We start from the raw sequence: 12707 nt of genomic DNA, 5'->3' as shown, positions 1-12707 counted from the left end.
CTTTCTTTCCTGACGTGCCTGTGGCCTTTGCTGGTTGGAAGGGTTTTCCGCCGTATTGAAACGGCGGAAAGTCCGACAGGGACGAAACTGACGCCTTGGAGGAGGTCTGCGAGGCTTGGAGGGGAGAAGAGAACTCGTACCTCCGGTAGCGTCCTTAATAATCTGATCCAATTGTGATCCGAAGAGACGCACTCCCTGAAAAGGCAGATTGGTCAGAGACTTTTTAGAGGACAAGTCCGCCTGCCAGGCCTTGAGCCAAATTGTACGTCGGATTGCCACGATGTTACTTGACGCCTGAACTGCGCAAGATGCGGCATCCAAGGAGGCAGAAAGCAGATAATCCCCCGCATGGGAAATCTGATTGGCGAGATCGGCCAAATGCTCTGGTCGTGCCTTATCCAGAATGCCCTGCCGAAGGTCATCTGCCCAAGTGGATATGGCCTTTGCTGCCCAAGAAGAAACAAATACCGCTGCTGATGCCGCTTCGAAGGCAGATTTTGCTAGAGATTCTATGATCCTATCATTAGAATCTTTTAGCGACGCCACACCTGACAGCGGAAGGACCGTATTATTAGAAAGTCTGGACACGGGAGGGTCCACCGAGGGAGAAGCGGCCCAGTTGTCCGTGAGCTCTTTAGCAAACGGGTACAGCACGCCAAGACGCTTTCCTCCTTGAAAGCGTCTGGTCGGATCTTCTCTCTCCTTTGTAAAAATCTTTCCAAACTCAGAATGGAAGGGAAACACCCTGGATGGTGTTTCCGCCCGTCTGGACGAAACCTCCTGATCTGAGGATTTCGCAGGGGCGTCAGCGATGTCAAAGGTATGGTGAATCGCGGCAATGAGGTTTTGCACCGTAACCTTCATGTTCGCATCCTGGTCCAAATCCAGCTCTAAGACCCCTTCCGATTCCGAAAGCGCTTCGCCTGACTCGGGGGAGGAGGCCCGAGAGGGAGACTGCTGGGGACTATGGGGTGAGGTAGGACGAGGGGAGGACTCCGCCTGGAGGTCCTGCCTGGGCCTCTTGCGACTGCCGCTGGCTGGCTCAGATGGGACGTCCTGAGACGTGCTGGGTCCCGCCGAAGCTCCCAAGGGCAACTTGTCCAGAACGGCTACTAGGGACTGAGACACCTTGATGAGGTCTGCCACTGACTGTGATTGAGAGGAGGCCCAACCCGGCATGGGGGGCTCACTCGCCCCTGGGGCTATGGATGGCTCCTGAGCGGCGTCGGGCTGGACGCAGAGCGGGTACGATCAGACTTAGCGTTGGACATAGTGAAAAGAGAGGCAGTGCCGGCTGGTTGGGGGACAGAAGGCAGAGAAGGGTGTCAGTCTGCAGGTGCAGAGCTACTCACGGTCCGGTGTCCCCAAGGGCGACGCTCTCTGATCTGGCTGCAGGATGAGGCCAGGCCAATCCGGCTGAAAAAAGGCCCAGCGACCGAAATCCGGCAGGGAATGAGGTCCGGCTGGCAGGCTGAGAAGATGGCGACCACCAGGGAAAGGGCGCGCTGCCAGAGGGAGAAGGGAGGAGCTCGCCGCAGAGATCCCCTTAGCACCGCCCGCTGTCCAATAGCAGGCTGGTGTGAGGCAAGGGGGCTGGGAAGGCCTAGGACGGGCGGGAGAGAAGCCCGCTTAGAAGAAAGGGGCAGGGGGCGTGGCCGCGACGCAGCGGTAGGCCCGAGATGAAGCCGGGGCCTAAATTAATAGCGCCGGCCGCCTGTCAGCAGGGGGTCGGCGCGGAAGATGCAACACCGGGCCGCAACCCTGGGCCGCGTCCCTGCTTCCCACAGCCCGACCCCTGTATACCCCTGCCGGGATGAAGAAGAGACGGGGGGGGGGGGCGCAGAACAAGGCCCGAAAGAAAAGGGGCCTTCATGGATGCGGCGACCGTGGGGAGAAGCGGGCGCGCAGGCCCTACCGTGGTCCCCTGGCGACCGCCTTAGGATGAAAATGCCGGGGGACCGCTAGATCGCATACTCACCCAGGCCGGGGGCCACAATAAAGGTACCTGCGAATCCCACGCTGTCTGTCGTCTTTATGGAATCCACGCCTCGTCCAACCGTCAGGCTCTGGTAGGCGAGATGGTGGGAGGCGGGGGGCAAGGACCGTCCGTATAGCTGGCACGCACCTGTGCGAGGCTCCTGGTCCTGCCGCGGAGACCTATGAGGATACGGGGTGGCAGTACACGCCGTACTCATAGTCTCTTTGTGGGAGTACGGATGTGACTGTTCACTCCGTATCCCTCCGAAACCTGTAAAGGAGCGACGCACGACGAGGTAGATAGGGGTCTAATAAAAGACCCGTGTCCACCTCCTACTGACACTAAGCTAAACTGAGGAACTTCCTGCCGGTCGGTGGGGTGTACACTGCGGAGGAGGAGCTAACCTTTTTTTGTGCATAGTGTCAGCCTCCTAGTGGCAGCAGCATACACCCCATGGTCTCTGTGTCCCCCAATAAGGCGAACGAGAAAATCCAATTAGCATCTGACTTGCTGGCAGGATTAATAGTGTGCAATGCTACAGGACCACCTATTGCAATGTCACATCCATGACAGCCCAAGTAGCAGGGGCCACTATGGGCATGTGTTCTTGCTATATGGTACTTGTCACATCTCCTGATCCTGTGAAGTTTGCACCAGATACCTGGTACCATCGTAATTTATTCTGCTAGCGGCGCTGGGGGGGGGGTAGACGTTGGGACCAAAAGCTCTAGGCGGCACAGACTCTGGCCAGCGACTGACTAGAGTTGCTGGGACCTGTACTACCACACAGTCTGGCAATGCGGAGTATCTGCTCTCTACCTTGGCCAATTTGAGAGAGCGACACACAGTAAAATAACTTCCAGATTCTCGCTGGACGCTGCCAGATATAGTTCGGCTTCCCTGGTTCACACACCCTGATTTTCAGCTATTTTCTAGTTGATTTTCCCATTTCTGACCTCAGCTTATTTACTGACATTCTCTTGCCTTATGTTATTGTACCTGGTCTGCTGTCTTGGTTCTGACTCAGTTGACTTTTCCTGCCAGCCTGAACCACCGGCCAGCAGTCCCTATTCAAGACCTTTTATACCAGAGGGTGTTAAAGGGTGAAGTCCAGGGCGCTGGTAAATAGAGTGGTTAGTACCAAGCCAATATGGTAGCCATTTTTAGAGTTACCAAGCAACTATGAGTGCCCCTATTCAGTCATAATACTCTAGACCCAGAGTCTATCAAACCTGTCTCTGCATTTGATTAACCAATTTCGAACCATCTATGACGACATCAAGTCCCAACCTATTCACAAATCCATTTTAATTTGCAAAAATTAATAACTCCGTTAAGTATCAGGATGACTTTTTTTTTGCATAAAATTTTCCATAATATAAAATATATAAACAAAGTCCACGAGATATCTTCGGTGAATATTCTGACACCATTAAGAATTTCGAAGGTGATGACGACAATGTGCAACGTAATGAATGTAGATTCAACCATTTGCATCCATGGCAGATACTCCACACCGGCTCAGACGAATGCTGCGAATCCAAAAGAGGCACGGAGGAAAGAAATGCGTTGGGAGTCGAATGTCCAGGCACAATCCTAGCTGACGGCACCAATAATAACCATAGATTGCACAAAGTGAAGATTACAGCCAGGTCGGAGGTTTTTGACCCCAGGATGTTAGTGGTTATATGAGACAGGCTAATGTTGGGGTAGGTGCCTGTAATACCCGGTACTGTGTGGTGCCTCCTCTCCTAGTGATCTCATTGGCACTGCTATAGCTCTTGCCCACAGTTTACAATTAAATAATTAGGAGCTGCCGATTAACATGAAGGATAATTAACGTCCATGAATTATTACTACAGGGAGACTTCGGTACTGTCGTATTTATTGATCGCCTGTGTCTAATCGTTGGCCCCTGTGAGATATGTAATTTTCTGGCTGCAGGTTCCTTATACATATTAATGCACGTGAAGGCGTTCTGTAAGGCTTCAGGTAATACTTTGCATCTCATCACAGAACGCAGATGTGGGACGTATTCAATCCCGCACCCCGGCTGCGAGTGAGAAGACGTCAGGACTCCCCTTTCACAATTATTCTTCTTGTATAAATTGGGATCAATATGGTCCGGAGTTTACCCGACCCGAGTCTTCGGTGGCACGGGGGCCGCACCTCGTTGCCTTATTTTGTGCCCTCTATGGGAAACGTTAAGTGTTCAATGTCTGGATTCAGTAGATCAGGTGTTTCGTCTCTGAGTATATGAGCGGGAAGATGACGGAACAGGCTCTGTAGAGGACTGCGCTGCCTCGGATTAGGGCTCGGGGTTTGGTCCACCAGGACTCCGCCTTGAAGCAGAAGTAGATGGCATAAAATGCGACGGCAAAGAAATGTCCAATGAGCAGCGTGGGTCTGGGGGACACTCTGCAGGAGGAGTAATAGGGTTATTATAGTTATTTTTCAAGGATGTATTAAATTTGCCATGTTTGTCCTGTCCAACAAAAGAAACCAACAGATCACACAACCTGTACCGGCTTCGTCCAGGGCACTCGGCAGCTTGAGCAAAGCCTGTCAATATAATCAAGTAAGAGAAAAGCCAGCACTCCGTCCTTCATGAGAAAGTGTTTATCGCAACTTTATTCCATACATTCTAATACCACTGAACGAAGATCATCAAACAAACACTGACGCGTTTTAGACGTAAACCTAGCTATAAATCTATGAATAAGGAAGTTTACTTCGGAAACGCGACAGTGTTTGAGGATCTTTGTACAGTGGTTTTAGCGCAAATGGAATAAAGTTACAACAAAAACTGAGTTTTCTAAAGAATGTCGGAACACTGGCTTTTCTGCCCAAGCGCCGGAATATAAAATTAATGTTCGCTACACACCGGCATAAAATCTCCTCTTAGGAGTCATGGCATTTTTTATGCCGTAATTTACAGTAAATTGGATGCCCCTCCTAGTAAAGTGACGTTGAGTCAGAGTATCGACTTCTTTATGGTATATGAGGAAACAGGTGGATAGTATGGGGTCACTTACACAGATAAAAGTCCTACGGGGCCGGCGACACATTCTCCTCCAAGCTTGAAGTAGTTGAAGCAGGCTCGTCTCAGCTGGTACAGGGAATCTGAGGAGAAGAAGGCATCGTATGGGAAACTAATAAGCAAGATATCATTCAATCTGAATGAGTTCACTGACAGATTTTCAGTTAACTAGGGATTATCATCTAGCTAGACAGAAGGTTTAATCATAATCACAGAAGGCAAACCTTTACTTTAAGAGCAGTGAGATTATGGATTCTTTACTGTAAGAGCAGTGAGATTATGGATTACCTGTTGTAAGAGCAGTGAGATTATGAATTCTTTTTTTTAAACCATAAATTTTCTTTATCACTTCATTGGGGGACACAGATTACCATGGGTGTATGCTGCTGCTAGGAGGCAGACACTATGCAAAAACAAGAAAATTAGCTCCTCCCCGGCAGTATACACCCACCGACAGGCACCAAGTACCTCAGTTTGTGTTTAGTGTCTGTAGGAGGCGGACCGGGATCTCCCCAGATCCGCAGTTAACGATTCCTTTTTTCACTTTTAGGTTTTGTGTGTGTGTATTAATCTTTTCCCATTTATTTTTCAGATTCAGCTTCGGGAAACGGGGTAAAGATTCACCCTGCTTTCCCATATCACGCGGCTGAGTGAGCAATGTGGTGTTACCCACATCGCAACTCTCAGGACCGCGGGCGGGACCTTCTCCCTATCACCTTCGGGTGCTTACGAGCTGTCTACAGGTGGCCGGTCCTAGCCGAGTTCACCTCCTCAGCCCTCTCCCGGGACAGGGCTGAGAGGAAGACGGCGGTCACTGGCGGTGACTTTCCCTTCTGGCAAAAGGTTTGGTGCCGTCTTCTGCACTATTTGGGCAAAGTGCGGGGTCAGAGGATCCTCATTCCCAGCGGCCTCCCCTCAACGTGGGCCCCTGTGGTCATCCTCCTCAGGAGAGCATGTGGACGTCAGGTAAGCGGCCCAATGCTCCCTCCAGTCCCAGGCTCGCTTCACATGGAAGGCACTGAGGTCGGCGCCGTTCATAGCTGACTTGGACCATTCCTATTTTAAAATTCCCGCCCTTTTTTGCCAGCGCGTGCCTCTCAGCTCTCTGCCCGCAGGGGGGGTTCGGCATTGAAGCCGCAGACAGCGGGTCCCTCTTCCCCTTACTCGCGGATTTCAGAGGCGTCACGGGCTCCGGGGGCATCGGTTCTTAGTGAGAGTCCCCGGGGGGGGGGCGTGAAACCGGCAGCGCACTTTTACTTTCACTTTCGCTTTAGCTCCTCGCCGGTTCACGCCCCCTAACTTGCGCGCGCTCTGTTGGCGCCCTTTCCTAGCCTATCATAGAGCTACTTTCTTTTAGTAGCTCCCCTCCTCTCCTCCTTATCCGCGCATCCTTCAGCCAATTGCGCTGCTCTGCCATCCAGCACCGCCCATCGCTAAGGTCCTGCGGCTCCCTAGGACCTCGTGTGAGACTCTCCTCAGATCTCAGCTTGGGGGACGCATCGGCTGTCTGCTGCGCATCATGTTATTGAGCTAGACACGGTAGGCTCTTTCCATATCCTGAGCCCTAATTAGCCCTCCTTGGCAGTACTCCCTCATGCCCTGCAGTATTCTATAATTCTGCAGTCTGTACATATGCCCAACCCAGCAAGGGCTATCTATCCTAGACCCTCCGTTACCCACTACGCCTGCGCGCGCTGCAAAAAGAAGTGGGCGTCAGGTCAGTTGTCTCCTGCCCGTCCTGCAGTCCTTCCGCGATGTCTGCCCCACCGGAGCACCCCGAGTCCCGGGATGAGTGCACTCCCCCTCCCCCAGAGTGGGCTGTTGCGATGTCTCAGTCGGTCTCTGACCTGAATAAAGTCTCTCAGTCCCTGGTCCAGGTCTTAGAACGACTCCCTCAACTATCTTCAGCCACCTGCACTTCGACCACCTCTCACGGTGAGTCGTCTGCACCTGACCGCGACCTCAACAGGGACAGGTCAGGTAGGATTTCTAGGAAGCGCGTTCTTTCTAGCTCGTCTTCCAGCTCGCAAGGTCCGTCCGTTCCACCCAGGCTGCTTTCCTCGTCTCCCTCATCAGAAGACGACCTTAGGTCAGACAATGACTCTCAATCGGGATCTGACTCAGACGCAGATAACATGTCTAAGACTCAGGACATGGTCGATAGTCTCATATCGGCCATTTTCAAAACGCTCGAAATAAAGGAAGATAAGGCTCCTCTTCAGGACGGCTCCGTCCCCTTTAAACGATTGAAACCTCCCTCCCGAGCCTTTCCTAATCACAAAGAGTTCGAGACTACTTTATCCAAAAACTGGGAACACCCTGAGAAGCGCTTCTCAGGCCGCAGGTACTTAGACGTCCTGTAGCCATTCGATGCGGACCTTCTTACAAAATGGACGAAAGCTCCCGAAGTGGACCCACCAGTTTCCCGTCTATGGTCTAAGACGGTTCTATCCCTTACGGAGGGGGCATCCCTTAAAGATCCAACTGACAGACAAATAGAATCTCTGGCTAAATCGATTTTTGAAGCTTCCGGCGCCTCTCTCTGCCCTATTTTCGCTTCTGCCTGGGTGGCAAAAGTAATTTCAGCTTGGGCAAAAATTCTTCGCAGGAGCATTGTCGTCTGCCCCTCAGGACGAGTTGGCAGATCTAGCAGACCAAATTAATCATGCGGGTAAATACCTTTTGTCCGCCTCCTTAGATGCGGCCGGGTGCGTAGCAAGAGCTAACAGCAACATAGTAGCTATACGCCGTATTCTTTGGTTGAAGTCTTGGAGTGCGGACACCACCTCCAAGAAGTCGCTCACTAACCTGGCATTTCACGGCTCTAGACTCTTTGGCGCCAAGCTGGATCAGATAATCTCCGATGCCACAGGTGGTAAAAGTACCTCTCTTCCCCAGTCTCGGCCTAGACGCTTTTTCAACAGAAAGGCTCCTCGGCCGTTTAGGTCCTTTCGTCCCTTCTCTTCAGCAGGACCGGCCCTCTGTCTCCAGAGATCGCAGAAAACCATCGTATAAACCCACTCCCCGCTGGAAATCAAGAGGCCAACCCTCCAGGTCCTCAGGCTCCCGTTCCGGTAGATTTTCCTCAAAGTGACGGGTCACCCCCACCTGGAATTCCTTCCAGGGTGGGAGGCAGGCTTCTTTCACGGACGCTTGGCTGTCCGTTGTCGACGACGCTAGGGTCAGGGAAATCATCATATCCGGATACAAAATCGAATTTTCTTCCCCCCCAAACAGTCGCTTCTTTCTTTCTCGACCCCCAAGACAGCAGTCCCAGATACCATTCGCTCCAGGGGGATTCTCATTATCCCTCATCTGGACGATCTGTTGATCAAGGGCTCGTCCCGTCTAGACTGTCTCCAAAGTCTTCTGATTACTCTGGATACTCTCACCCGTCTCGGATGGATAGTAAACAAAGAGAAGTCCATTCTGCACCCTACTCAGCGTCTGACCTTTTTGGGCATGGAATTCGACACGCACATAGCCAAAGTGTTTCTTCCGAGGGACAAATTTTCAGCCCTTTGCAAGGGGATCCTATCCCTGAAACGGCCAAGGCCAATTCCTCTTCGATCTTGCATGAGGGTCCTGAGGAAGATGATAGCTTCCATGGAAGCTGTGCCTTTCGCACAATTTCACATTTCTCTTTCCTTTCTCTCATGGAAGGTAACTTTCCTGATCGCCATTACATCCATTAGGAGAGTGTCTGAGCTGGCGGCTTTATCCTGTCGTTCCCCGTACCTAATCCTCCATCAGGATAAGGTCGTTCTCAGGCCAGTTCCATCTTTTCTTCCAAAAGTGGTATCCCCTTTCCACATTAAGGACGATATCATCCTTCCCTCTTTTTGTCCTGCGCATGTTCACCCGCTGAAAAAGTCGCTCCACAAATTGGATGTAGCGAGAGCCTTGCGAGTTTATCTTGCCAGGACCGCTTCTCTTCGTCAATCCGATTCCCTGCTTGTCATCTCTGAAGGTCGCCGGAAAGGGCTTCCGGCATCCAAATCCACCATCGCTCGCTGGATTCGTTCTACCATTCTGGAAGCCTACCGTCTTCAGGAAAAACGACCCCCTCCGGGAGTGAGAGCCCACTCCACCCAGGCTGTAGGGGCTTCTTGAGCTGTGCGACACCAGGCTTCGGCCTTACAACTTTGCAGAGCCGCGACCTGGTCGTCTTTGCACACCTTTGCGAGGTTCTACAGGGTTCACACCCAGGCCTCGTCTGATGCAGCTTTTGGTAGGAAGGTTCTGCAGGTGGTGGTAGCACATCGACCGACCTAAGCCCTTCCTTCTTTCGTTCCTTTATTGCTGTTCCCACCCTCGGGACTGCTTTGGAACGTCCCATGGTAATCTGTGTCCCCCAATGAAGCGATAAAGGAAGAGGGATTTTTGGGTTCTTACCATAAAATCTCTTTCTTGGAGCCTTCATTGGGGGACACAGCTCCCTCCCTGTTTAAGTTGTACCGTGTTGGGTCTTCGAGCCCCTTGTTGGGTTGGTACATATTTTGAGAGTTTTTTGTTGCTTCTCCTACTGCTTTCTCACCAACTGAGGTACTTGGTGCCTGTCCATGGGTGTAAACTGCCGGGGAGGAGCTAATTTTCTTGTTTTTGCATAGTGTCAGCCTCCTAGCAGCAGCAGCATACAACCATGGTTATCTGTGTCCCCCAATGAAGGCTCCAAGAAAGAGATTTTACGGTAAGAACCCAAAAATCCCTCTTTTATTTATAAATTGTCAAAAATTACATCACATTGACAATAAAATCTAATATATAAAGCTCAAGTGTGTATGTAGGTATGTATGTGTGTATGTCCGGGATTGGCATCCGTACCGTCGCAGCTACAGCCACAAAATTTGGCACAGACACACGTCTGGACCCCGAGAGTGTCCTAAGCTATGTTGTGAGGCAAAATTTTAACCCTGCGTGTTCCAATTCACCAATTTTGCCCCTATCTACATAATGGGGAAAAAGTGTGTGTGTGTGTATCAAGCCCCGCCCCTCATTATGATGTCATAATGGTTGCCATGGCGACGCTGATGTCATCATAGGTTGCAAGCCCCGCCGCTTATTATGATGTCATAATGGTTGACTATGGGATGGAGGATGTGTGATGGGTATATGGGCACTAGACTATGGGATGGAGGATATGTATGACGGGTATATGGGCACGGGACTATGGGATGGCGGATATGTATGATGGGTATATGGGCTTGGGACTATGAGATGAAGGATGTGTAATGGGTATATGGGCACTCGACTATGGGATGGCGAATATGTATGATGAGTATATGGGCATGGGACTATGGGATGGAGGATGTGTGATGGGTATATGGGCATGGGACTATGGGATGGAGGATGTGTGGTATATGGGCACTCGACTATGGGATGGAGGATACGTATGATGGGTATATGGTCACGGGCCTATGGGATCGTGGATATGTATGATGGGTATATGGGCACGGGACTATGGGATGGAGGATAATTATAATTTGCTATAACTAACCACAGTTAGTTACTATGCCCGGGCAGCAACAGGCTCTTCAGCTAGTTCTTAATAACACAATAATGTGGGTGGTGGGGAAGGGAAGGAGAAAGGGGAAGGTGGTGACATTGCATTAACAATCCAATCACATGTCCCAAATGCGGATCTACATATTTACTTAACTACAGTATTTAAACGAAAGGATAGCCAGTTGTTCCATTTTTTATGAAATTGAGATAAATTGTTATTGGATGCAGCAATTATTTTTTCTGATAAACAATTCTCGTTAATCAGTGAGACTATTTCGGATAATGAAGGGTTTGGGGAATTTTTCCAGTAGCTAGCAATTTTAATTCTTGTTGCTACGATAATGTGTACAATTACAGTGCGGAACTCATAGGGAAGTGAATCCAGATCGATAGCAAGAAGTGCCTGCTGTGCGTTAAGAGAAACTGGTATACCACAAATCATGGAATATTAAATGATCAATGGCTTCCCACAAACGTCTAATATTGCCGCAATTCCACCATATGTGTAGCATATCTGCACCAGGATCACCACATCTCCAGCACGTATGTTGTAATGGTTGATTCACTACTAAAATTCAAGAAGGGTCTGGTCGCTTTCTTGATAAATATAATATTACAGGTTATGGGCACTAGATTCTGTGATGAGGCATTGGAGAACTAGTCTGATTACCGTATTCAGTTGGGAAGGAAATGTTCCCTAATATGGAGCTATTAATGGCTGCCCAATGGGGTTTCTATCTTCCTCTGGATCAAGATGTTAGGTTACAAGTTGAACTCGATGGATTTAAATCTACCTTCAACCTAAAAAACTATGAAACTCATTCTGCTGCTGGCAATAGACAGTGTAGCTCAGAGGCCATAAAAGGCAAATGGGTGCAAAATTTGTGATCACAACCAAATAAAACAATTATTTTTAGCCTCAATGCATGTGTTTTAAGTTAAAAAAAAAAAAAAAATGGGCCAAAGGTGGAGTGGAGGTAGACGCATTGACTATCACAGGACTGTGATCACTTAGGGTATGTGCACACGCTGCGGATTCTGCTGCGGATCCGCAGCGGATTTGGCCCTGCGGATCCTCAGCAGTTCCGCAGACATTGTACAGTACCATGTTAGCCAATGGGATTTCAAAACAGCAGTGCCTACGGAGCGGATTTTTCTGCGCGGATTTGCTGCGGTTTTAAATCCGCAGCATGTCAATTCTTTCTGCGGGTTCCGCAGCGGCTTGCCACCTGTTCCATTGTCCAGGTGTCAAACCGCAGGGGAAAACCGCAGGTGACTTTACCTGCGGTTTTACCTGCAAATCCGCGAGGAAAAATCCGCAGGTGAATCTGCACTGTGTGCACTCACCCTTATATGTCACCATGAGTTGTCCGCATGGGATAAAGCATGTTATAAGTCATGGAATCTGAAACTGGAAGGTATAGAACACATCACTGAGCGCCATTACAGATCAATCACAACATGGCGGTTGGTGGGCACTAAAGATAGAAAAAGGAGATTTTTGTGTACTCACCGTAAAATCTCTTTCTCTTAGCCTCTAATTGGGGGACACAGAACCATGGGTGTTATGCTGCTGTCCACTAGGAGGCGACACTATGCATAATCTGAAAAAGATTAACTTTGGCTCCTCCTCTGCAGTATACACCCCTGGACGGCGTCAGCCTTCTCCAGTTTTGTGCCAAAGCATTAGGAGGAACGTAACCAAATAACATAACCATGCCTGTAAGAAGGCTACTATGTATGAGCTCAAAGAACAATATGAGAACTCAACCGTAAACAACGGCCCATAAGGGCAACAGGGTGGGAGCTGTGTCCCCCAATTAGAGGCTAAGAGAAAGAGATTTTACGGTGAGTACACAAAAATCTCCTTTACTCTGTCGCCTCATTGGGGGACACAGAACCATGGGACGTCCCAAAGCAGTCCCTGGGTGGGAAGCAATGGACGAATATTGTGCTAGCAGATCCCTAAATTTGGGGCACTGCCGCCTGCAGAACCAGTCTACCCAGACTCGCATCCGCTGAGGACTGGGTATGAACACTGTAGTGTTTCGTAAACGTGTGTAGACTGGTCCAAGTGGCCGCCTTACACACTTGTTGTGCCGAAGCCTGATGCCGAATGGCCCAGGAGGCCCCTACTGCCCTTGTAGAGTGTTCCGTGATACCGGCCGGAAGAGGGGAATTGTT

General features: G+C 50.1%; 1 protein-coding gene across 3 annotated transcripts in view; it reads right to left on the bottom strand.

Annotated features, from left to right (window-relative positions):
• Positions 1-3268: 3268 nt before the first annotated feature.
• SQLE (squalene epoxidase) overlaps positions 3269-12707 on the bottom strand; it is a 29499-nt gene continuing 20060 nt past the window's right edge. For all 3 annotated transcript variants that reach the window (XM_073590313.1, XM_073590314.1, XM_073590315.1), the window contains exons 11-12: positions 5014-5101; positions 3269-4396 (exon numbers count right to left, since the gene is read on the bottom strand). In XM_073590313.1, the coding sequence (XP_073446414.1) occupies positions 4204-4396; positions 5014-5101 (281 nt within the window). In that variant the 3' untranslated portion in view covers positions 3269-4203. The remainder of the gene's footprint in view (positions 4397-5013; positions 5102-12707) is intronic.

Source organism: Dendrobates tinctorius, unplaced genomic scaffold (genome assembly GCF_039654945.1).
Source record: "Dendrobates tinctorius isolate UK_male_01 unplaced genomic scaffold, ASM3965494v1 ptg000116l, whole genome shotgun sequence".
NCBI lineage: Eukaryota > Metazoa > Chordata > Amphibia > Anura > Dendrobatidae > Dendrobates > Dendrobates tinctorius.
The sequence above is the reverse complement of the archived record's forward strand: the minus strand, read 5'-3'. Positions and strand labels throughout refer to the sequence as shown.